Source organism: Morus notabilis, unplaced genomic scaffold (genome assembly GCF_000414095.1).
Source record: "Morus notabilis unplaced genomic scaffold, ASM41409v2 Scaffold148, whole genome shotgun sequence".
In the NCBI taxonomy this organism is placed as follows: domain Eukaryota; kingdom Viridiplantae; phylum Streptophyta; class Magnoliopsida; order Rosales; family Moraceae; genus Morus; species Morus notabilis.
The window spans coordinates 304,997-331,741 of record NW_010362321.1 but is presented as its reverse complement, the minus strand read 5'-3'; the positions used below and the strand labels follow the sequence as shown (position 1 = coordinate 331,741).

At 34.5% G+C, this 26,745-nt stretch overlaps 2 protein-coding genes across 3 annotated transcripts; one reads left to right on the top strand and one right to left on the bottom strand.

Annotated features, from left to right (window-relative positions):
• Positions 1–1,316: 1,316 nt before the first annotated feature.
• LOC21397191 (rust resistance kinase Lr10) lies at positions 1,317–8,431 on the bottom strand. Of its 2 annotated transcripts, none has more exons than XR_002902511.1 (4): positions 7,451–8,431; positions 7,131–7,163; positions 1,654–2,819; positions 1,317–1,485 (listed from the first exon to the last, which is right to left on the bottom strand). XR_002902511.1 is itself a non-coding variant. In XM_010101699.2 (4 exons), the coding sequence occupies exons 1-3, from the start codon at positions 8,301–8,303 to the stop codon at positions 1,705–1,707; spliced, it is 2,001 nt and encodes a 666-aa protein (XP_010100001.2). In that variant the 5' UTR covers positions 8,304–8,431; the 3' UTR covers positions 1,317–1,485; positions 1,658–1,704. The 2 variants fall into 2 exon arrangements, 1 of the variants encoding a protein (XP_010100001.2); XM_010101699.2 differs by having other exon boundaries at positions 1,658–2,819.
• A 315-nt stretch (positions 8,432–8,746) lies between these two features.
• Positions 8,747–11,027, top strand: LOC21397190 (rust resistance kinase Lr10). Its single transcript, XM_024167916.1, has 3 exons — positions 8,747–9,443; positions 9,584–9,613; positions 9,718–11,027. The coding sequence occupies exons 1-3, from the start codon at positions 8,780–8,782 to the stop codon at positions 10,839–10,841; spliced, it is 1,818 nt and encodes a 605-aa protein (XP_024023684.1). The 5' UTR covers positions 8,747–8,779; the 3' UTR covers positions 10,842–11,027.
• Positions 11,028–26,745: the final 15,718 nt, after the last annotated feature.

Genomic DNA, 26,745 nt, shown 5'->3' with positions numbered 1-26,745 from the left:
CTTTTCCAAGGACCTTTGTGCAAAATTCCACAAAATATCCCAAAAATATCTTTCATTTTCTTCTCCATTAAGTCTTGGCCGGCCACCTTCTAATTTTTCACTTTTAATCTCAACCATTGATCATTTAATAATTATCCTATTTTGGTTCAGTTTAATTCCTATCCGGTACACGTTTTATATGCGTTTTTCGAACAGTTGGTCAACTTAGTCAACCTTGACCATTATTGACTAACTTTTCAAGAGTGATGTTTTGGTCAACTCTTGGTCAAAAAATTTTGAATTGGTCAACTCAAATCAGTCGAAACCCTAATTTTCTTGGTTCGGCCTTCCGAACCCCTTTTTCATCCGTTTTTCATTCCGATCGTTTTGAAAACCTTATAATTGATGTCTTTCAATTCGTTTCTATTTCTTAAACTTATCATTCATGTGTTTACCCACTTGTGGGCTTTACACAACATTCCATACTTCTTTCTTAAATACAGTCCAAAAATCGGTAACTGCATCGTAGTTCAGAAATTTATGAACTTTAACTTATAACTTGCTATTTCATACTTATATCAACAAATAGTTATCATGAAAATATTTATATTAATGATACAAAGGATTTTAAGAAATATTATCCTATACAATAATTTCGATAAATTTCTCGGTCATGACACGTGAAATGTATCTGCCATTATTAATAGTTTCTCATTTAGTGGACCAGAAACTTAAGGAAAAAAAAAAATACTAAACGTATGGGGTAAAACTTAAATATCTGAGAGAAAACTTGGAGAAAGTAAAAACAAAAAGAAAAAAAAAATAAGGTATGTATAGGGATGAGAATCGGGCAAGACGAGGAGGGCTGGAATACTCCCCCCACCCCCATACCCTACTCTTATTTTATCCCCCATACTTGCCTTCATACCCTTCTAATTTTAAGTAGGATCGGGGTCGAGAAATCCTTATTGAGGGAACTATTCCCATACCTTACCCAGAAAGAAAAAACTCAATGCAAACATCATTAAATTAATTATAAAATTTAGTAGCATACTCATTAATGTCTAATAAAAATTTGTTATTTATAATAGAAAAATATTATAATTTAAAAGGATTATTTCTCTTTTTCTTTTTGGTAGTTTCCCTTTTCTTTATTATTATTAGTTATTATACATAAATTTTAGGATTTTTGTATATGTAATATAAAATAAAAGTACGTAACATTCCCGATTCGGGGATTAGAATTAACCCCATACCTGCCCCCACTCCCCATATAGTATCCACCATATCCGCTCTTTTAGGAGCAGGTACCCATACATGACCCATTCCAACATAAAGTCAATCTATTGAAAAGTTGTTGATACGTAATAAAATCATGGACCAATTCTTGTAGCATAAATTGACATTTTGTTGATACGTATAAAATCAAGAGCCAATTCTTGTAGCAACGCTCTCTACCTGGCTTTCATGATACACCAATTTGCTAAAGAAGATATTGCGGAAGACCTGAAACGATTGTAATTTGTATATATGATTAATCAATATTAGATGTAAATCATAAGTATCGACTAAGCAAATTAAATATACAGAGGACTAAAAATTATTATTATTATAATTATTATTTTGCTGAAACTACAGAGGATTATATCATGCATTAATAGATAGGGTTCTTACCTACTTTTCTTAATGGGCATTTGAGACCAAACTCGGCTCTTTAGAATTCTATTATGATAATGTTGATGAAGATGATTTGTCCGCAGCATCCTCAACGTTGTGCCTCTCTTGTTCTTCCTCTTGCGGATATAGGTAAGGCTTTGGCGGCATTTGTAGGGATTCAAGTTCGACTTCGAGCATTTCTATGACTCTGTTCATTGAAGGACGATCACAAGGCTTCAATTGTATGCACCACAATGCTACTATGATCATCTTCTTTGTTGTTCTTGATTCCTCCTCTGTTGCGTCCGCCACTTCCATGTCTTTTCCTTTACTAAATTGATCATATATCCATGAAGGAAAGTAAATTTGGCTTGAATCCTCAGCATTTGCATTTAAATTTTTTCTTTTATTTGCTATTTCCATTAACAACATTCCGAAACTATAGACATCAGCTTTGTAAGAGACTCCTCCAATGTTTTTGTAAAATAACTCTGGAGCAATGTATCCGAATGTTCCTCTTGCCGCAGTTAAAGACACTAGACTATCTTCTAGTGGGCACATTTTTGCGAGTCCAAAATCTGAAATCTTGGGAATAAAGTTCTCATCCAAGAGAATGTTGTGAGGCTTAATATCAAAATGCAGAATTCGCATGTTACATCCTCGATGAAGATACTCAATTCCACGAGCAATGCCGAGTGAAATCTCAAATATTTTCTTGGAATCTAAGGAATAATTAGTTATTCCTGATTTTGGGAAAATGTACTTGTCTAGAGATCCATTAGGCATGAATTCGTAAATAAGAGCTCGCTTTGATCCCTCAACATAGAAACCGATTAGCTGCACGACGTTGACATGGTGAATCCTTCCGATAGTAGAAACCTCATTGATGAAGTCTTGCCCGTTTGCCTTGGATTTACCGGCCAACACTTTTATTGCTACGAGGCGACCATTAGAAAGGTTTCCCTTGTATACAGACCCAAAGCCTCCCTCGCCTAATTTATCCTTGAAGCCCCCGGACATCTTTCTAATGTCCCATGAAGAGTATCTTACAGGTATCAAATCACTATAGCTATGGAGAAATTCCTCTATGCCGTCATATACCGATAGATGCCGCCTTTTCCACTTGTATATCAAATAGGAAATCACAAGCATGGCAGCCATGATTCTCGGTGGTATTAGTATCTCTGTAAATTTACGAAAACAATTATGAACAATTTGTTCAAAAAAAACTATTGAAAGAATTATATACATACATATACGAATGTGGACGCGTGATATTGTGTTTCTTTTTTAAGTCTTTCAAAATTAAGGTGCATTCATGAAACCATAAAAGAATGTAATGGGAAACGTAATTGGATTAGAAAGAAAAATAAAGTAGTAGAATTAAGGGTCATTCATTCCCTTTCTAGTATTACTTTACTATTAGATAGTGTAATGGGAAACAATGCCATTCCCTTTCTTTGTTATTAATATAATCACTAAAATGCCCTTTTACCCAACTTAGTAATCATTATTCGTATAGTAATTCATTAAGACTGGGTAAGTAAATCTAGCATTCATTCCCTTTGACAAGGAATCAATACTAAAAGAGACGCAAGGATTGACATTTTTTTTTCTCATTTCCTATATTGTGTGGGGCTGTCACACCCTTCTAGATTGGCTATGGTCCGCGCGCGAGTGTGGACCAAGTGAGTGTCATGCCAAGGGGAGGCATGGCACTGGCATAGTGCACAGATAGTGCGCGCTGGCAGGAGGCAGCGCGCGCACATAGGCAAGACTGCACAGGCAGTGCGCGCTGGCAAGAGGCAGCGCACGCGCGCAAGGCAGGCTGCACGCACAGGTAAACCTCGGTGGGTTGATTCAGACAAGGGCTGAAATAGGCGCAGGTAGGCCACATGGCGTGCTGACTGGGCACAGGCATGGACCCTTGGTGCTGGTGCGAGATTTACGAGTGTGGGGACACTTGGCGGGAGTTGGTGAGCCAACTAAACCTAGGTGGCTAGGGTTGTCAGCCATATTCCGGCTATAAATAGCTAAGTTGAGAAAGGCAGAGGACACATTTTGAGCTTGTGTGATCCCTGCAGCAGACTTGTATTCCTTTTATGTGTGGATTAATAAAAGGTTGGGAGTTTTTCGTATATGTTGTGTTGCTTTGTGTTTCTTTGTGTTGCCTTTTGTGAGTTTGCTTGTTCTTTTTTTCTAAGTGTTGGGATTGGTTCTGAATACTTAGTGAGCGAGCAAGGTTTGAGTGGCTGGCTTTGTCTTGGTGACTTAGCGCCATCATAGGGCGAAAATATTCCGCTGAAAATTTGACCCTGTGACAGTTTGGTATCAGAGCCGCGTTCGAGGGAGGATGTGGTGATTGGCATTCGAAACTTCGTTCGAGAACAGACAAAGAAGAACATCCGATGGCGGGTGGTGGCATCGCTGAACTCAAAGAAAAGGTAGCACGGCTAGAGGAGATTATTGGGTCTCCCCAAGAGGATGAATCCATATCACTTGCAGCACGGGTGGAGTTGCAAGAGGCGGATTTGAGGAGCATCCAAGAGTCTATTGGGGACAGGCTCAAAAGTCACATCGAGCAGATGGACACTTTGCGAGGCGACCTTGTGTCTATGGTGGACAAGGTGACGGAGAGTGTTACTAGACTCGAGATGGAGGTATCTCTGGTCAAATTGGCAGTGGCCATGGTGTCAAAGAGCAGGGAGGGAACTAACCCCAAAATCAGAGTACCAGAACCAATTCCTTTCAAGGGAGCTAGGAATGCAAAGGAGTTAGAGAACTTCTTGTGGGATGGGGAGCAATACTTCCAAGCTACTCATATTCCCGAACATGAGCAAGTGACCATGACGAGCATGTATCTTGCTGGAGACAACAAGCTGTGGTGGCGAACTCATGTCCAAGATGATGTCAATGTTGGGTGACAACGGATTGAGACATGGAGTGCGTTGAAAAAGGAGTTAAAGATTCACTTCCTACCGTTGAATGCTAGTTAACTTGCGAGGGATGCCTTGAAGAAACTAAGGCATACGGATACGGTGCGCTCCTATGTGACGGAATTTAGTTCGTTGATGCTAGACATTCATAACATGTCTGAGGAGGACAAGTTGTTCAACTTCATATCGGGGTTGCAACCTTGGGCACAAGTCGAGTTAAACAGGCTGGGGGTCAAGGAGTTGGCTTCTGCCATGGCGGTAGCAGACAGTTTGGTGGATTATGGGCCTCCTCTTGCCAACGAGACGAAGGCAAGGAGCGAGGACAGAGGCAGTAGGGCAGGTAAACTTCAATCTTCTGTGATGGGGCAAAAATCTAGTGGCACACAACTGGGTTCTAAGGGGAAGGAACCTGAGAAGGTGGCGAAGCAGGGGTGCTTCATTTGTGATGGGCCACATAGGGCAAGAAAGTGTCCCAAGAGGCAGCAGTTGAATGCCATTGTTGTGGAGTCTTCAGAGGGAGACGATGACTCGGAGAGTCAGGTTGTGAGGGTGGGGGCTCTCACAATCATGGAGATGTAGCCTTGGTGGCGGGAAAACTTCATCAACTTCAAGCGGCATGCGACGGACGGCAGCGTTTGAGAGGTGGGTTGGTGAAGGTATTTGGAAGCCTCGTGGTGTTACTCGCTTGAGGGATGCGGGAGGCTTTAAGGAGTATGGGAAAAAGTGTGTTAGAGCACATGGTTAAGTCAACTTAGCCGACGGGGAAGTCGGCTTTCATTCGGCGGGGGTGGGTTTGTCAGACCCTTCTAGATTGGCTATGGTCCGCGCGCGAGTGTGGACCAAGTGAGTGTCATGCCAAGGGGAGCATAGCGCTGGCGTAGCGCACAGACAATGCATGCTGGCAAGAGGCAGCGCGCGCACATAGGCAAGACTGCACAGGCAGTGCGCGCTGGCAGGAGCCAGCACATGCGTGAAAGGCAGGCTGCACACACTGGTAAACCTGGGCGGGTTGATTCAGACAAAGGCTGAAATAGGCGCAGGTGGGCCACATGGCGTGCTGACTGGGCGCAGGCATGGACCCTTGGTGCTGGTGCTAGATTTACGGTTGTGTGGACATTGTGGCGCGGCACAACTGCTAAGCATGCGCGAGATCCGTGGGACTGGATCAGCGGGTGCGCGAGATTGTGGGGACGCGCGTGTGCCAGGTGGCATGACCAACAGAGGGACTTGCTGCCCATGATTGAGGAACATGGGGGAGTGGATCACTGGGTGCATGAGATCATAGGGCGCGCGTGTGCCAGGTGGCGTGCCCAACAGAGGGACTTGCTGCCCATGACCGAGAAACATGGCAGACTGGGTCAAACCGAGTTAGTGGCTTTGAGATAGGCCTGAGTGATGCTATCGCATGCAGGGGGACGTGTTAGGGGGTTTGGTATGCGCCCAAGTGTGGGAACACTTGGCGGGAGTTGGTGAGCCAACTAAACCTAGGTGGCTGGGGTTGTCAACCATATTCCGGCTATAAATAGCTAAGTTGAGAAAGGCAGAGGACACGTTTTGAGCTTGTGTGATCCCTGCAGCAGACTTGTATTCCTTTTATGTGTGGATTAATAAAAGGTTGGGAGTTTCTCTTATATGCTGTGTTGCTTTGTGTTTCTTTGTGTTACCTTGTGTGAGTTTGCTTGTTCTTGTTATTCTAAGTGTTGGGATCGGTTCTGAATACTTAGTGAGTGAGCAAGGTTTGAGTGGCTGGCTTTGTCTTGGTGACTTAGCGCCATCATAGGGCGAAAATATTCCGCTGAAAATTCGACCCTGTGACAGGGGCCCACTAAATCCACTAAATCTTCATTATTTATTTCGTAAGTAATCACATTATTAAATAGGAAAAGAATTACTCCTTACTTTCTCTTTCCATGTGATGCAAATTACTCTGAAAACAACTTTTCTTTTATTTTAGGAAAAACACGAAAACGCTTTTTATGTTTTGCCTAAATACTACTTTTTTATCTCATTATGCAAATGTCTAAAAGACCCCTTGTGTTTATAAAATAAATCTAAAAAAAGTCCACGAAGCAATTAAAATTTTTAAAATTTCAAGATTATCCTTCCCAACTTATATTAAATAACTTTAAAATAATTAAAATATTTGTTTGATTGAAAATATTTGTTTGAACATTTAAAAATTTTTCATTTAATTCATAGTTAAGTCATATTTAAAATAATTTAATATATATAGAAAATAGTAATTTTGGTATTTTCAAAAATTTAATTTCTCCAGGGGTATTTTGTTACTTATTTTACAAGCACTCATTTACAGACACATATAATGTTTTGTGCATTTGAATAATAAAAGAAGTGAAAAGGATATTTATGCAAAACACATGGAGTTGTTTAGGTATTTTTCTTTTATTTTATTGTTTTTCATAAAGACCCATAAATTGAAATTATGAAAAGTAGTCTAAATTAAAGCCTTTGCTTTCTCAAGTCATCATCTTCTCTGAGCAAAGTAGTGTTAGATCATGATTCTCAATGAAAGTTCACGCTATGGATAAATGATCTTACCAAGGAATCCTCTTACTGGCACGTGGAAACGTCCTATTGCAAGAAGAAGAAGAAGAAGAAGAAGAAGAAGTAGAAGGAAGGAAGGTAGGAAGAAAAAGAAAAAGAAAAAACAAACAAAACAAAGGGTCACTGATTTTTCTTTTCACGAGAATATATAGAAAATTTTCATTAAAACAGGAACTCTTTTATATGTTGGTTTCCTTTTCTATTGGAGACAAATCAGAATAAATAAAAACACTTGGCTTTTTTACTTGATTTAATAGATCTCTATATTGCATCTTTACTAATTAATAAAAATAAAATAAAAGTGGAAGCCTTACCGCAGTGAGTGAGGCATCGGACCTTGTTGAAGTCTTCATCGACGTAGCAAGTCCTAATGTATCCGTCTATAAAACTCTCCATTTCCAAGCCCGGTAACCATGAAAGCTCAAACCCGTAAACAAGTTCATTGTGGATACCTCTATAGGAACTTGTGTTGAGATTCTTTCCTTTCCTTATCAGAGTCATTGCATCTATTCGGCATGATTCTTCCAAATCTGAGAAACTTAAATTTCCATTGACAACAACGTAGGAGTATAGCCTTTTGGATTGCGACGAAGCGGAGTTGTTATTGTCGCGAGGAGTTCTGTCTATCCAATTATAAAGATGGGAACTATTCATCGGCTTTTCACATGCCAAGAATAGTACAGTCTCTATAAGATTGTAATCGAGCGGGAACTCCAGCGACCAACAACCATGAGCAACGCGATTATACTTGATTTTTGTTTCAAATTTATTTTCGAACAAAATGTCGTCTTTGCTAATGGAAATTTTAGGGATGGAGGAGCAATCATCCTTCCGAAGATCGGGATCAACAACTCTAATTGTAGAGTTTTCGTAATTAATTGCCTGTACATGGAACTTGTAATATCTGATTTCATGTGTGTAAGGCATACGCAAGTATAAGAAGGGAAGGTTGTTCTCGCATGAGAGCTCGTACCTTTGATCTCCGCAGTCTTGAGGATCGGTTGTAAGACGGAAAGGGTGGCTAATGCGATTGAGGTTGCCACAGGAAGAAGGTGGACAATTTTGCTTATTATGGCCGGCATAGCTTGTTTTGTGGAGTATGATGATCAGAACAACTAGGTGGGCAACGAATCGGAAAAACAAGGGTACTTTTCCGCTCGTCTCCATTTGGTTGCACTTTATCTGCCGCACAACTTCAGCAATATGAAGCTCAAGTGATAGTACTCATAACTATTTAATAGTAATGTGGAACTTGCGTTTATTTTACCCTTTACACTGTTAACTGCAATTAAAACTTGTCGCACCTTGGCACTTTCAGTTTTTTGGTCTTTTCTATATGAAGAATCTTAATCGAGCATTTATTAAAGATGGTTTCTCCTGACTTGTTATCCATCCTACACGCAACTTGCCATGACCACACAAGTCATCATCTGTTTTGGAACAAAAATAAAAAATAAAAAAAAGTCAATTTTCAGTCATTCTCAAGCCCGTTCTTTCCACAAATTTCTTACTTTAGTTTCATTTTTTATGGATGCGGGTAAGGTTTTTATAACTAAATTAATTTACAACACATAAAAGACAGGCTACCTAAGAAGCAGTCTGAATTCTGGTCTGCAATAGCAGAGATTTCCGGTTCGTCACAAATGGCCATATCTTCTCTTCACCTTTTCGTCTTCATAGTCAATATTGTTAAAGTCATAGTAGCAAGCCAATATGATCGCACAAAATCATCATGGTGTGGGAAACAATTGACACCTATTAAATTCCCATTCAGACTCAGAGACAGCCAGCCTAAGAGCTATTGCCGCACTGACTTTGATCTATTTTGCACTAGTAAGAACGAGACGGTGCTTCATCTGCCGTTTGTTCCAATTAATTTTTATGTATCTGGTATAGATTATCATTCACAAAAAATTGGAGTATACATCCCAGATGATCAATGGTCTCGTAAAAACCCCGGCTTAGAATTCATCAATCTGTCAAGTTCTCCTTTTCGATTCACTCACGGGTTCTCTCACGTTACGCTACTGAATTGCCCTTCACAACCATCTCCTTCAGGGATACCCTGCCGTCCTGGTGGGCATAGCCATAGCATTTGTCCCGTTTTTTCCAATAGCCATATTGAGTACTACCGGCAGTTCGTTTCTTGTAGCAAGATGTACGACTTTGGCTCACCAGTTGATCCTAATGACATGAGCAAACTCATGGGTCCATTTTCACTGACATGGTATTATGAAGAACAACACAAGAAAGAAAATGGCTCTGGACAGGAATTCAAATGTCAAAATAGAGTCCAACAAAGAAAAGGTAAGCGCTTTCTAACTTTCACCTTAAAGAACAACAAAATTATTCACTTCAATATCTGCTCTCTTATTCACTTCAATTTTTAACTTCGAAGATCGTATGTAATATGTTTCTTGACTAATTTGTTTTGACTTAATTTCTAGGCCCATCTAAAAAATCAAAAGCGATCGCAGGTGAGTTGTCTACTTATTTAAGCCTTTGATGATTATATCCGTAGTTATGCTACAGAGTACCACAATGGTTCTAGTTGAGTCAGATTAGTATAAAATCTATGCAGGTTCAACAGCAGGTTCATTTGTTATCCTGATGATGGTAGTTATCGCAATTCTTTATGCGTATCCTTCAGACAAAGATGCAGAAAACCGACTGCGAATTGAGAAGTTTCTAGAGGAATACAGGGTTTTTCAGCCATCAAGATATGCCTATGCAGACATTAAAAGAATCACAAATAAGTTCCAGAAGAAGTTAGGACAAGGAGCTTATGGAACAGTGTTTAAAGGGAAGCTTTCCAATGACATTCTTGTAGCAGTGAAGGTCCTAGACAATAACACAAGAGGAAATCGGGTGGAGTTCATCAATGAAGTTGCAATAATGGGACGGATCCACCATGTCAATGTGGCTCGCTTGGTTGGTTATTGCGCGGATGGATTAAGAAGAGCTCTTGTTTATGAGTTCTTATCAAATGGTTCACTAGAGAAGTATTTATCATCCAAGGCCAGCAATAAAAAGTGCTCGCTAAGCTGGGAGAAACTGCAGCAGATTGCCTTAGGAATAGCCAAGGGAATTGAGTATCTCCACCAAGGCTGCGATCAACGGATCCTTCATTTCGATATCAAACCCCGAAACATTTTGCTGGACCGAAACTTCATTCCAAAAATTGCCGATTTTGGTCTTGCGAAATTGTGTTCTAAGGACACGAGTATCGTGTCAATGACTACGGCACGAGGGACCAAGGGATATATTGCACCGGAAGTGTTCTCAAGAAACTTTGGAAATGTATCTTACAAGTCAGATGTTTATAGTTTTGGGATGTTATTGCTTGAAATGGTAAAAGGAAGTTGGAAATACAATAGTGGCTGGAAAGTGGAGAATGCAGATGAAATATACTATCCCGAGTGGATCTATAATATGCTAGAAGAAGGAGAGCTTATGATCAAAATTCAAGAAGAGCCTGATGCTAAAATTGCGAAGAAACTTGCATTTGTCGGACTTTGGTGTATCCAGTGGCATCCAGTGAGTCGTCCGACCATGAAGTTTGTTGTTCAAATGTTGGAAGCCGGAGAAGAACTAACCATGCCGCCGAATCCGTTTGCCTCTGTTGGTCTAACAAACCCAAATAACAAGATTCCGACAAGGGTGCCTATGGCTATGGAGTTGGAAACTATTGATGAAAGAGTATAGGATTTATATTCACTACCAATTAAAGTCTAAGCATTATAAATGTCCCTATAAAAATCACTATTATTTTTTTTTTGTTCTAATAAATTTGTGTATCTAGTTCAAGTGTAACTTGGATAATGAAATTTTCTCGTGTGATTTGTGATACACGTCTTTTTAAGATGAGAGAGGATTATAATTGCACTCCAATAAACGGGGGTCTTAATTACTCTGTACTACGAACTCATAAATTAAAATTAGTACTTACATATTAATGTTGGAAGTTAAACTTATTTTTGTGACCGTCGTTGTAGTTGATTTTAACTTATATTATTGAAATTTCTTAAAATTTGCATAACATTTAAAAAAAAAAAAAAACACTATTATGAGCAAACATCAATTTTGAATTGCTTTCTCGATTATAACAAAATATTAATACCTTAACAAATTCATCTCTCAAATCATATGTATGTATATACTTGGTCCTTAAGTCTTATTTACTTAGATATGCTTAGCAGTTAAATATAACGTAACTATTTAACAAATAGTTCTAGAGTCATAATTAGCAAAATTATATATGAAAAATAATTGTGAGCGGTGTCCATTCCATGATCTCCGCACCGTTCGTCTGCCGCTTTGTCGTCAGTCCATCAAGCACTAGGTGCAGGTTGCATACCTACTGTATAAATATTCTACAATGAGATTTTGGTCAGTAAGTAGGAACTTGCAAAACAACTAGAAATTCATATGAATAAATATGCATGAGCCAGTTATGCTTACTTATGATCATGTCTTTTAAAATTTTATTGACTGATCTTATCTTACTTATCATGGTGGGTTAGAGTGTTCATACCCGTTGCACACAATCATCGGGAAGTGAGGGTTTGCCAGGTTTCTAATGACACCGTGATAAAAAATTTTCTTAAAATGACTAGTTTCACTGGACTTATTCATGAGTATGCAGAATGACATGACATAGCATACTATAACATAAAGCATAGACATGCATCTACAACATGTGAACATTCTTATTTGAAAACTATTCATACTGTAGGTGACATTTCTACTTACCTGTTATACAGAGCTGGAAATCACTAATCGCCAGACAATCTATTCTCTTACTTACTCATTTCTAAAAATGGGCACCTATTAATAGTGTGAGATTAACCGATGTTTACTATTCTAATTTAGCATAGTTATAAGGAATCTAATTCTTTTCTTAAGACATGTTTTCCCTTTCTTTATTAAAGGATCGTAAAAATTTACATTAAGGGTCAGTTTATTAAATCCTCAAAAACTTATTTTCCTTAATTGCCCTTAACATGCATATGTCTAGGTTGAAAATCAATTTTTGTTTAATCAATTATTCAATCTAGTAGCTAATTCTCCATAAATTACCTTATTGGGCTTGTTATGGTATTAACGCCCAATTGGCCTAAAGACTCAATAAAGGCGTTCTAACTCTAGACAGTCAAAATTTATACTTGAGCAAGGGTTCTTGAACCAGTACCGGCATTGGACCTGCATATAACCTCATAATTCTAAAGGCCTATCGTATTGGGCTCGTAAGTTCCTGTTTGGATGTTTACTCAAAAACTACTAAGGTTTTTAAAGAAACTGTTGTTAAATTTTGTATTAAAAATCACAGTGCTCAATTTAATAAAACCAATAACTCATTTATTTAGTTACGAGTACTAAAATCTCATTATCGATTCTAAATTAATTTTCTGTCAATAATTACTTTTGATACTATTGAAATTAGTCTTTCTACTGTTAGTTTGTAAATTTACCGTAAAATCTTAGGGACAATTTTCTCTAAAACTTTCCATTGAAGTGTGGTATAAAACTATTATAGTTTTTAGAAATCACGTCTCGGGTTCTTTGATGGACTTTTTTTGCTAAAAACCCAAACTATTTCAATTTTTTTCGGTTAAAACTATAAAGTTTCATAAATCTACGTTTTACTGTATCTTAAATTCAGATTTTCAAAATCTGTTTTCCACGAGAATTCTTTGCCTTGTCAAGATTTAAAACTTTTGTATTTGGAGGAAACTACGATTCGGCCTCTAAAGGCCCCGTTTGGCAACAAACAGCGGCTGTCCAGTTTTGGGACAGCTTTGCAGTGTTTTGGAAAACAACTTAAAACTTGTATTTAGAGTTAAAGTTGAGTTTATTCACAGTCACAGAAAAACGTTCAAAACATGGAAAACTATAAATTCAACCTTAAAATAACTGAAAAATCTCGCTCTACAATCCTCATTTTCGTGTTCAAAGTAGCCGAAAAAATTTTACCTCAAACTAAAACAAACAAAATTTAAACCAACACTCTCAGAAGATTCCGCATAGACGAGCTTGATCTAAAATGCATATGTTAACGGTGTTGTAATTGTGTGATTAAGTCATTATTGTGTCGATTAAATGTTTAATTTACTACTTTGAATGGGTTATCAGGATCAGTCTTACACATTTAATAAATGTATTTTTACAGAAGCAACCATTTTACATTAATTGCCAAACCCCAAATATCGCCTAATTAATGGTTCCAGTCTTGTTCACGGAGTAGATAAAGGTATACAACATCATCATACTTTGTTAAAGACTTTAATTACTTCTTCCCCTTTTATTCGTAACTGCTTCTATTCACTAAATGGAGTAGATCTTGTGTGAGACTTGAGCTTTACTTGTTTCTGCCAACGAAACTATTGTTTTTTCTTCTTTTTTTTTTTTGGGTTCACGAAGTTTTGTATGTTTGACATTAATTAACCTTTGTAAAAAATAAATAAATAAGTAAGATGAATGTAGCTTGTGTAAAAGGTATGACTAATGTTATATGGCATTGGTTAGCACTCCACACTAATAAAAGAGGGATTTTTACAAGAATATGGGTCCATAAATGAGGTATACCTTATATTAGTTGTACTTAACACCATGTGTAACACCTCAATCCTCTATGAGATCTACCTTGCGGGACTCCCAACATAGGTTAATTAGTATCAACACTTGATTTAAGAACTTTAATTTGGGGGACGTGAAGAAATTCCTGAGAGCCGCTAGGTGCCCAGAGAGGACTGTACATATGAGTAACGAGTATAAGACCTGACTATGCCGAAGATCCTACAAGGTGGATCCCTTGGGGGGTTGAGGCATTACACCAGTAGTGTCTCTAAGCATTTTTCATATTTTTCGATAAGAAACATTGAAAGTTTAGGAAGAGAAATTTCAAACTTTCTCTTATGATCACAAGCTACTGAGGGGTTGTTTGGAAGTTATATTTAAACTCAAATTGTGATTCTGCTACAGTATTTTATATATAACAAAGAATTTAAATTTTAAAATTTCATCTCTTACAAAATTCCCGTTAATGAATCTAAATCATCATTTGAGTTTACATTTCAAACGGGGCCTCAAAGTTTCATTCAATATGACATGAGAAGCTAGCAGATAGCTAGGCATGACTTAAAGAGCATATTGCAGTTTCCAAGATTAAGATTGCTAGAAGCTAACTAGCAAAACTTATTCAAAAGAAGAAATGGAAGAAAACGACCTTGTCACCATCATTTGTTTCTAGACAACCTATTTTTGAATATGACAAAAGCAGATAAGAGAAAATTATTGAAGGAAGCATTCAAAGGGTAGCCCACATGTTGATCACATCTTGATAGAGAACCAGCCATATCTAATTATCCTTGGAAAAAGAATTAATGAGACGTTCTTTGGAACCCACAACGTAGTCTTGCTTGAAGATGTCTGAAAGATTCTTTGAAGATCTTAGTGAAGACTTGGATATTTAGACATCTAATCTCGTGGGGTCCATAATATTATTTTTCCATCGCCATTTATACAAGACTTGGAAAAGTGAATATGGCAAAAGCAAAATTTTATTTTGAATATACTTAATTCGCTTCTGTCTTTTTTTTTTTTTTTCAAGCGTAGAAAAAAGACAGATGCAAATTAAGTATCAAAAGAGATATTTATTGCAGACTTCCCTCTGAAAAAAGATATGAGCAAAAAATTCAAAAGTAAATGTTATATATCTATAAACATCATGGCTTCGTTCGCTTCGCGGATTCAAATTTTTAATTTGAGCTAAGATGTGACATTTTCTGAGAGTTTTTAACTGTAGCAGAAAAAGTTAAATGTGACATTTTTTTGTGAGTTTTTAACTATAAAAACTTAAAATTGAGAACTCAAATCGATGAAATAAACGAGGCACATATCTGTGAATACGCCACCTCTTTATCAATGATTTCCAAGTCTTCAAGTCTATAAAAAGACTTTATTATTATTATTATTATTATTATTATTATTATTATTATTATTATTATTTTAATTATTATTATTATTATTATTATTATTTTAAAAAGGGGCTACTTTCTGGCCATCTTCGGCCTTGAGGCAAAGACTAATAGTGAAGACTTGGAACTTTCCTTTAAAAAAAAAATGACATGAAAAGAGTACATTCATTGCAGCTTCCATAAAGCATTGCAGTTGGGACCACTAGGCAATTGTAGGTTTTATGGGCATGGTTGAGAATCTGTGAACGAAAATCCCACGTTGACTAGACATGAAAATGATAATGGATTTAAAAGGACTTGGATTACCTTCTTAAGGTTAACCTTTTAGATAGAAGCCCGAGTGGCTTTCATCTTAAAAGATTAATTCGTTTAAGTAGAGTAGCCCAATATGCTTATATAGTTGTGATTATATTTGTATTCAGACGATGTGAGATTCGAACATTTTACCATTAACAAACTCTTTCCTCCCTTGTTCATATAGGAATTAGTGTGTACCTATTTCAAATTGTAAATAAAGTTAGCAGTGTAATAATTCAGGCCCTGTTTGGTATGCTAATGGCGAAGCTTTTTTTTTTTTTCCCCCTAGTGGTGGCAATATTGGTGAAAAGAAAAAAAACAGAGGTAACTTAATACCTTAAATAGAGAGATAATTAATTATTTCAATTTTTTCATAAGAGCGTGGTTATAAATCTTTTTATAAAGTGGGGCACAACTAAAAGTTTAATTTTATAAAATATAATTTTAAATACTTGCGTAGGGATACATTATAATTTCATAAAAACTTTAGAGATTATGTCAAATCCTATCTAATATTTAGACGTGATCTAATCTCGTGAGATCTATAGAATTAATTTTTCATCGTCAAATACAAGAACTCTTATACTGAAGACTTGGAAAAGAGAACACGACAAAACTAGCAAATTAAGTATATCGAAAAAGAGACATTTATCGCAGCTTCCATGAAGCTATAGCTCTGAAAAACGAGATGAGCAAAGACTTCAAAAGTAAATGTTATATAGATCTAAAGGCATAATATAGTTTAGGCTTTCATATCAAAGCCTACTAATTACGTTATGGTGAAATTATTTGGATCAGACTACTTTTCTTGGAATTATATCACCTTCCAAAATTTAAATGTTTAAAATATTGTTCAACCATCCAAATTATATGCTGTATTATTTGTTTAAATTTAAATATTTTTTACCTCAATTTTTCATATTAATATTGCAGTCCATCAAATAAAGTGGTGTAATGCAATTAATTAGATACCAAATAGGGCACGAAACGCGTGATTTGCCTCCCTTTTCTTACATATCAAGTTGAAGTCTTGTTCTAACATTATCGTTTAATGTACGTCCAATGATTTCACAACCTAGTCTGGCATGAAGATATCTTTAAAGATTCTTTGAAGACTTATAGTGGAGACTTGGAACTTTAGAGTTGATATAATTATCTCATGGGGTCCATAAAATTAAGTTTCATTATCAAATACACGAAGACTTATATGAAGACTTAGAAACTTTAGATGTGATCTAATTTCATATATATTTTTATATATAATTAGTTTAGGATTTATATTCACTACCAATTAAAGTCTAAGCATTATAAATGTCCCTATAAAAATCACTATTATTTTTTTTTTGTTCTAATAAATTTGTGTATCTAGTTCAAGTGTAACTTGGATAATGAAATTTTCTTGTGTGATTTGTGATACACGTCTTTTTAAGATGAGAGAGGATTATAATTGCACTCCAATAAACAGGGGTCTTAATTACTCTGTACTGCGAACTCATAAATTAAAATTAGTACTTACATATATATTAATGTTGGAAGTTAAACTTGTTTTTGTGACGGCCCTCTACGTGGCCGTCGTTGTAGTTGACTTTAACATATAGTTACTAAAATTTTTTAAAATTTACGAAACATTTAAAAAAAAAAAAAAAACTATTATGAGTAAACATCAATTTTGAATTGCTTTCTTGATTATAACAAAATATTAATACCTTAACATATTCATCTTTCAAAGCATATGTATGTATATACTTGGTCCTTAAGTTTTATTTACTTAGATATGCTTAGCAATCATATTTAACGTAACTATTTAACAAATAGTTCGAGTCATAATTTGCAAAATTATATGTGAAAAATAATTGCGAGCGGTGTCCATTCCATGATCTCCACACCATTTGTTTGCCGCTTTGTCGTCAGTTCATTAAGCACTAGGTACAGGTTACTTACCTACAGTATAAATATTCTAGAATGAGATTTTGCTCAGTAAGTAGGAACTATATATTGCAAAACAACTAGAAGTTCACATGAATAAATATGCATGAGCCAGTTATGCAAGACTTGGAAAAGTGAATATGGCAAAAGCAAAATTTTATTTTGAATATACTTAATTCGCTTCTGTCTTTTTTTTTTTCAAGCGTAAAAAAAAGACAGATGCAAATTAAGTATCAAAAGAGATATTTATTGCAGACTTCCCTCTGAAAAAAGATATGAGCAAAAAATTCAAAAGTAAATGTTATATATCTATAAACATCATGGCTTCGTTCGCTTCGCGGATTCAAATTTTTAATTTGAGCTAAGATGTGACATTTTCTGAGAGTTTTTAACTGTAGCAGAAAAAGTTAAATGTGACATTTTTTTGTGAGTTTTTAACTATAAAAACTTAAAATTGAGAACTCAAATCGATGAAATAAACGAGGCACATATCTGTGAATACGCCACCTCTTTATCAATGATTTCCAAGTCTTCAAGTCTATAAAAAGACTTTATTATTATTATTATTATTATTATTATTATTATTATTATTATTATTATTTTAAAAAGGGGCTACTTTCTGGCCATCTTCGGCCTTGAGGCAAAGACTAATAGTGAAGACTTGGAACTTTCCTTTAAAAAAAAAATGACATGAAAAGAGTACATTCATTGCAGCTTCCATAAAGCATTGCAGTTGGGACCACTAGGCAATTGTAGGTTTTATGGGCATGGTTGAGAATCTGTGAACGAAAATCCCACGTTGACTAGACATGAAAATGATAATGGATTTAAAAGGACTTGGATTACCTTCTTAAGGTTAACCTTTTAGATAGAAGCCCGAGTGGCTTTCATCTTAAAAGATTAATTCGTTTAAGTAGAGTAGCCCAATATGCTTATATAGTTGTGATTATATTTGTATTCAGACGATGTGAGATTCGAACATTTTACCATTAACAAACTCTTTCCTCCCTTGTTCATATAGGAATTAGTGTGTACCTATTTCAAATTGTAAATAAAGTTAGCAGTGTAATAATTCAGGCCCTGTTTGGTATGCTAATGGCGAAGCTTTTTTTTTTTTTCCCCCTAGTGGTGGCAATATTGGTGAAAAGAAAAAAAACAGAGGTAACTTAATACCTTAAATAGAGAGATAATTAATTATTTCAATTTTTTCATAAGAGCGTGGTTATAAATCTTTTTATAAAGTGGGGCACAACTAAAAGTTTAATTTTATAAAATATAATTTTAAATACTTGCGTAGGGATACATTATAATTTCATAAAAACTTTAGAGATTATGTCAAATCCTATCTAATATTTAGACGTGATCTAATCTCGTGAGATCTATAGAATTAATTTTTCATCGTCAAATACAAGAACTCTTATACTGAAGACTTGGAAAAGAGAACACGACAAAACTAGCAAATTAAGTATATCGAAAAAGAGACATTTATCGCAGCTTCCATGAAGCTATAGCTCTGAAAAACGAGATGAGCAAAGACTTCAAAAGTAAATGTTATATAGATCTAAAGGCATAATATAGTTTAGGCTTTCATATCAAAGCCTACTAATTACGTTATGGTGAAATTATTTGGATCAGACTACTTTTCTTGGAATTATATCACCTTCCAAAATTTAAATGTTTAAAATATTGTTCAACCATCCAAATTATATGCTGTATTATTTGTTTAAATTTAAATATTTTTTACCTCAATTTTTCATATTAATATTGCAGTCCATCAAATAAAGTGGTGTAATGCAATTAATTAGATACCAAATAGGGCACTAAGAATGAAACACGTGATTTGCCTCCCTTTTCTTACATATCAAGTTGAAGTCTTGTTCTAACATTATCGTTTAATGTACGTCCAATGATTTCACAACCTAGTCTGGCATGAAGATATCTTTAAAGATTCTTTGAAGACTTATAGTGGAGACTTGGAACTTTAGAGTTGATATAATTATCTCATGGGGTCCATAAAATTAAGTTTCATTATCAAATACACGAAGACTTATATGAAGACTTAGAAACTTTAGATGTGATCTAATTTCATATATATTTTTATATATAATTAGTTTAGGATTTATATTCACTACCAATTAAAGTCTAAGCATTATAAATGTCCCTATAAAAATCACTATTATTTTTTTTTTGTTCTAATAAATTTGTGTATCTAGTTCAAGTGTAACTTGGATAATGAAATTTTCTTGTGTGATTTGTGATACACGTCTTTTTAAGATGAGAGAGGATTATAATTGCACTCCAATAAACAGGGGTCTTAATTACTCTGTACTGCGAACTCATAAATTAAAATTAGTACTTACATATATATTAATGTTGGAAGTTAAACTTGTTTTTGTGACGGCCCTCTACGTGGCCGTCGTTGTAGTTGACTTTAACATATAGTTACTAAAATTTTTTAAAATTTACGAAACATTTAAAAAAAAAAAAAAAACTATTATGAGTAAACATCAATTTTGAATTGCTTTCTTGATTATAACAAAATATTAATACCTTAACATATTCATCTTTCAAAGCATATGTATGTATATACTTGGTCCTTAAGTTTTATTTACTTAGATATGCTTAGCAGTCATATTTAACGTAACTATTTAACATATAGTTCTAGAGTCATAATTAGCAAAATTATATGTGAAAAATAATTGCGAGCGGTGTCCATTCCATGATCTCCACACCATTTGTTTGCCGCTTTGTCGTCAGTTCATTAAGCACTAGGTACAGGTTACTTACCTACAGTATAAATATTCTAGAATGAGATTTTGCTCAGTAAGTAGGAACTATATATTGCAAAACAACTAGAAGTTCACATGAATAAATATGCATGAGCCAGTTATGCTTACTTACGATCATGTCTTTAAAAATTTTATTGACTGATCTTATCTTACTTATCATGGTGGGCTAGAGTGTTCATACCCGTTGCGTGTAATTATCGAAAAGTGAGGGTTTGCCAGGTTCCCAATGACACCGTGATAAAAAATTTTCTTAAAATGACATGAGCCTCCTCTTGGTATGACACCCATGTTTGATTTTATTAGTTTCACTAGACTTATTCGTGAGTATGCAAAATGACATGACATAACATACTATAACATAAAGCATAGACATGCATCTATAACATGTGAACATTCTTATTTGAAAACTATTCATACTGTAGGTGAGATTTCTATTTACCTGTTATACAGAGCTGGAAATCACTAATCGCCAGACAATCTATTCTCTTACTTACTCATTTCTAAAAATGGGCACCCATTAATAGTGTGAGATTAACTGTTGTTTACTATTCTAATTTAGCATAGTTATAAGGAATCTAATTCTTTTCTTAAGACATGTTTTCCCTTTCTTTATTAAAGGATCGTAAAAATTTACATTAAGGATCAGTTTATTAAATCCTCAAAAACTTATTTTCCTTAATTGCCCTTAACATGCATATGTCTAGGTTGAAAATCAATTTCTGTTTAATCAATTATTCAATCTAGCAGCTAATTCTCCATAAATTACCTTATTGGGCTTGTTATGGTATTAAGGCCCAATTGGGCCTAGAGACTCAATAAGGGCGTTCTAACTCTAGACAGTCAAAATTTAGACTTGAGCAAGGATTCTTAAACTAGTACGGGCGTTGGACCTGCATATAACCTCATAATTCTAAAGGCCTATTGTATTGGGCTCGTAAGTTCCTAGTTGGATGTTTACTCAAAAACTACTAAGGTTTTTAAAGAAACTGTGGTTAAATTTTGTATTAAAAATCATAGCGCTCAATTTAATAAAACCAATAACTCATTTTTTTAGTTATGAGTACTAAAATCTCATTGTCGGTTCTAAATTAATTTTCTGTCAATAATTACTTTTGAAACTATTGAAATTAGTCTTTCTACTGTTAGTTTGTAAATTTACCGTAAAACTTTGTCTCCATTTTCTCTAAAACTTTTCATTGAAGTGTGGTATAAAACTGTCATATTTTTTAGAAATCGCGTCTCGGGTTCTTTGATGGACTTTTTTGCTAAAAACCAAAACTATTTTAATTTTTTTTCAGTTAAAACTATGCAATTTCATAAATCTGCGTTTTACTGTATCTTAGATTCAGATTTTCAAAATATGTTCTCACGAGAATTCTTTGTCTTGTCAACATTTAAAACTTTCGTATTTGGAACAAACTGCGATTCGGCCTCTAAAGGCCCCGTTTGGCTACAAACAGCAGCTGTCCAATTTTGGGACAGCTTTGCAGTGTTTTGAAAAACAACTTAAAACTTGTATTTAGAGTTAAAATTGAGTTTATTCATAGTCACAGAAAAACGTTCAAAACATGGAGAACTATAAATTCAACCTTACAATAACTGAAAAATCTCGCTCTAACGATCCTCATTTTCCTGTTCAAACTAGCCGAAAAAAATTTAAACTAACACTCTCAGAACATTCCGCATAGATGAGCTTGATCTAAAATGCATATGTTAATGGTGTTGTAATTGTGTGATTAAGTCATTATTGTGTCGATTAAATGTTTAATTTACTACTATAAATGGGTTATCAGGATCAGTCTTACACGTTTAATAAATGTATTTTTACAGAAGCAACCATTTTACATTAATTGCCAAACCCCAAATATCGCCTAATTAGTGGTTCCAGTCTTGTTCACGGAGTAGATAATGGTATAGAACATCATCATACTTTGTTAAAGACTTTAATTACTTTTTCCCCTTTTATTCGTAACTGCTTTTATTCACTAAATGGAGTAGATCTTGTGTGAGACTTGAGCTTTACTTGTTTCTGCCAACGAAACTATTGTTTTTTCTTCTTTTTTTTTTTTGGGTTCACGAAGTTTTGTATGTTTGACATTAATTAACCTTTGTAAAAAATAAATAAATAAGTAAGATGAATGTAGCTTGTGTAAAAGGTATGACTAATGTTATATGGCATTGGTTAGCACTCCACACTAATAAAAGAGGGATTTTTACAAGAATATGGGTCCATAAATGAGGTATACCTTATATTAGTTGTACTTAACACCATTTGTAACGCCTCAATCCTCTATGAGGTCCATCTTGTGGGACTCCCAACATAGGTCAATTAGTACTAACACTTGACTTAAGAACATTGAGGGACGCGAAGAAATTCCTGAGGGCCGCTAGGTGCCCAGAGAGGACTGTACGTATGAGTAACGAGTATAAGACCTGATTATGCCGAGGATCTAACAAGGTGGATCCCTTGGGGGGTTGAGGCATTACACCAGTAGTATCTCTAAGCATTTTTCATATTTTTCGATAAGAAACATTGAAAGTTTAGGAAGAGAAATTTCAAACTTTCTCTTATGATCACAAGCTACTGAGGGGTTTACTTGGAAGTTATATTTAAAATCAAATCATGATTCTGTTACAATATTTTGTATATAACAAAGAATTTAAATTTTAAAATTTCATCTCTTACAAAATTCCCGTTAATGAATCTAAATCATCATTTGAGTTTACATTTCAAACGGGGCCTCAAAGTTTCATTCAATATGACATGAGAAGCTAGCAGATAGCTAGGCATGACTTAAAGAGCATATTGCAGTTTCCAAGATTAAGATTGCTAGAAGCTAACTAGCAAAACTTATTCAAAAGAAGAAATGGAAGAAAACGACCTTGTCACCATCATTTGTTTCTAGACCAACTATTTTCAAATATGACAAAAGCAGATAAGAGAAAATTATTGAAGGAAGCATGCAAAGGGTAGCCCACATGTTGATCACATCTTGATAGAGAACCAGCCATATCTAATTATCCTTGGTAAAAGAATTAATGAGACGTTCTTTGGAACCCACAACGTAGTCTTGCTTGAAGATGTCTGAAAGATTCTTTGAAGATCTTAGTGAAGACTTGGATATTTAGACATCTAATCTCGTGGGGTCCATAATATTATTTTTCCATCGCCATTTATAGAAGAAAACTTAAAGTGAAGACTTGGAAAAGTGAATATGGCAAAAGCAAAATTTTATTTTGAATATACTTAATTCGCTTCTGTCTTTTTTTTTTTCAAGCGTAAAAAAAAGACAGATGCAAATTAAGTATCAAAAGAGATATTTATTGCAGACTTCCCTCTGAAAAAGGATATGAGCAAAAACTTCAAAAGTAAATGTTATATATCTATAAACATCATGGCTTCGTTCGCTTCACGGATTAGAATTTTTAATTTGAGTTGAGATGTGACATTTTTTGATAGCTTTTAACTGTAGCAGAAAAAGTTAAATGTGACATTTTTTAAGAGTTTTTAACTGTAAAAACTTAAAATTGAGAACTCGAATCGGTGAAATAAATGAGGCACATATCTATGAATACGCCACCTCTTATCAATGATTTCCAAGTCTTCAAGTCTATAAAAAAACTTTATTATTATTATTATTATTATTATTATTATTTTAAAAAGGGGCTACTTTCTGGCCATCTTCCGCCTTGAGGCAAAGACTAATAGTGAAGACTTGGAACTTTCCTTAAAAAAAAAATGACATGAAAAGAGTACATTCATTGCAGCTTCCATGAAGCATTGCAGTTGGGACCACTAGGCAATTGTAGGTTTTATGGGCATGGTTGAGAATCTGCGAACGAAAATCCCACGTTGACTAGACATGAAAATGATAATGGATTTAAAAGGACTTGGATTACTTCTTAAGGTTAACCTTTTAGATAGAAGCCCGAGTGGATTTCATCTTAAAAGATTAATTTGTTTAAGTAGAGTACCCCAATATGTTTATATAGCTGTGATTATATTTGTATTTAGACGATGCGATATTCGAATATTTTACCATTAACAAACTCTTTCCTCCCTTGTTCATATAGGAATTAGTGTGTACCTCTTTCAAGTTGTAAATAAAATTAGCAGTGTAATAATTCAGGCCCTGTTTGGCATGCTAATGGCGAAGCTTTTTTTTTTTTTTGTTTCCCCCAGTGGTGGCAATATTGGTGAAAAGAAAAAAAACAGAGGTAACTTAATACCTTAAATAGAGAGATAATTAATTATTTCAATTTTTTCATAAGAGCGTGGTTATCAATCTTTTTATAAAGTGGGGCACAACTAAAAGTTTAATTTTATAAAATATAATTTTAAATACTTGCGTAGGGATACATTATAATTTCATAAAAACTTTAGAGATTATGTCAAATCCTATCTAATATTTAGACGTGATCAGATCTATAGAATTAATTTTTCATCGTCAAATACAAGAACTCTTATACTGAAGACTTGGAAAAGAGAACACGATAAAACTAGCAAATTAAGTATATCGAAAAAGAGACATTTATCGCAGCTTCCATGAAGCTATAGCTCTGAAAAACGAGATGAGCAAAGACTTCAAAAGTAAATGTTATATAGATCTAAAGGCATAATATAGTTTAGGCTTTCATATCAAAGCCTACTAATTACGTTATGGTGAAATTATTTGGATCAGACTACTTTTCTTGGAATTATATCACCTTCCAAAATTTAAATGTTTAAAATATTGTTCAACCATCCAAATTATATGCTGTATAATTTGTTTAAATTTAAATATTTTTTACCTCAATTTTTCATATTAATATTGCAGTCCATCAAATAAAGTGGTGTAATGCAATTAATTAGATACCAAATAGGGCACGAAACGCGTGATTTGCCTCCCTTTTCTTACATATCAAGTTGAAGTCTTGTTCTAACATTATCGTTTAATGTACGTCCAATAATTTCACAACCTAGTCTTGCATGAAGATATCTTTAAAGATTCTTTGAAGACTTATAGTGGAGACTTGGAACTTTAGAGTTGATATAATTATCTCATGATAAAATTAAGTTTCATTATCAAATACACGAAGACTTATATGAGGACTTAGAAACTTTAGATGTGATCTAATTTCATAGGGTCCATAAAACTAATTTATCATCTCCTTTACAAAAAAACTTACATATTGGAGACTTAAAACTTTAGACGTGATCTAATCTTGTGGGGTCTGTAAAATTAATTTTTCATCTTCAAACACAAGAACACTTATTAGTGAAGACTTGAAACTTTAGACATGATCTAATATCATGGGACACGTAAAATTAATTTTTTTATCGTAAGAAATAATGTCTTATAGTGAAACCTCAAAACTTTAGACGTGATCTAATCTCGTGGGGTGTATAAAATAAATTAATTTTTCATCACTAAATATAAGAAGACTTTGTAGACCTGGAAAAGTGAACATGACATAATTAGCAAATTAAGTATAGAAAAGACACGTTTATTGCAACTTCCATTAGCTTCAACAGACGAGATGAGCCTCGAAAGTAAATGTTATACGTTATATATAGATCTAAAAACACAATATTAAATGAATACCCCGCCTCTTATCAAAATTCCAACTCTTCACTAAGAACGAAACATATGTTTTGTCACCGTTTTCTTACATATCAAGTTGAAGTCCATTTCAAACATTATCGTTCAACGTACATCCGACGACACCATATGTAATACCCGAGATTTAATTAAGCCTTAAACCAATAATAAATAATTTAGTAAATTAAAATCATGCACCACATTTACCATTTATCTCAAAGTTATTTGTTGACATTATATTTTATTATTATAGCTATCATATGATTTTATTAAACCTATAGCTTTACTAATCGAGTTTTTAGTTTTAATGTGCAGTACAACTAGCTCGATGTGGGAACTCAATGTGTTAAACTTATGAAGAAAAATGATATTTATTATGATTATTGGATATAATATTTTACCTCTATTATGATTTATTTAATGATGAATCATTATTTTATATTTTTATTATATGGTTTTATGTAAATGTGTTGAGGACTTAGTTGTTATTTTGAGTTTTTGGTGAGAGAAGTCTATGTTAGCAAATTGAATAAACTTTAGGCACCTAATTGAAGAAGAAAAATAGAGACTTTATAGCTTATTTTATGAGGTTAGGATAGCTATTAGAGGCTTAGAAAAATCTAGGCCCTTATTCTATTATTAGGCCACTTTATTTTTGTTTAGTTTCTATCAAGTTTAGACTTCATTTTTGGGTCTATTTCAGCAAAAAACCCTAGAACTCCGACCATAGCACTTTCTTCTCTCTTGTCACTCCATTTCTCACCCAAAACTTAGAATCAAACCTAGGTTTATTAAGAGAGAAAGAGCTAAAGACTCAACCAGCCCATTTCAACTCGTTTTAAACCTAGAACCAAAAATAAGCACCAAGTTTTGAGCTTCTATTCACTTGAGAACACGTTTTTCTTTAAGGTAACTTCTTTCTTATGTTAGGAACTAAGATTTCAGAGATTAAGATGTTGAAATCCTACTTGAGATTCGGATTTTTGATGGGGTTTATCATGCATGTTGGTTGTAGACTCTTAAAAATGAGTTTCTTGAG

Coding starts and splice junctions, on each gene's coding strand:
- LOC21397191 (XM_010101699.2), bottom strand. CDS start 8,303: ATGGAGACGAGCGGAAAAGTACCCTTGTTTTTCCGATTCGTTGCCCAC. Junction 7,164..7,450: donor CCGATGCCTCACTCACTGCG/GTAAGGCTTCCA, acceptor TTCTTGCAATAG/GACGTTTCCACGTGCCAGTA. Junction 2,820..7,130: donor GCCAGTAAGAGGATTCCTTG/GTAAGATCATTT, acceptor GTAAATTTACAG/AGATACTAATACCACCGAGA.
- LOC21397190 (XM_024167916.1), top strand. CDS start 8,780: ATGGCCATATCTTCTCTTCACCTTTTCGTCTTCATAGTCAATATTGTT. Junction 9,444..9,583: donor TAGAGTCCAACAAAGAAAAG/GTAAGCGCTTTC, acceptor CTTAATTTCTAG/GCCCATCTAAAAAATCAAAA. Junction 9,614..9,717: donor AAAATCAAAAGCGATCGCAG/GTGAGTTGTCTA, acceptor AAATCTATGCAG/GTTCAACAGCAGGTTCATTT.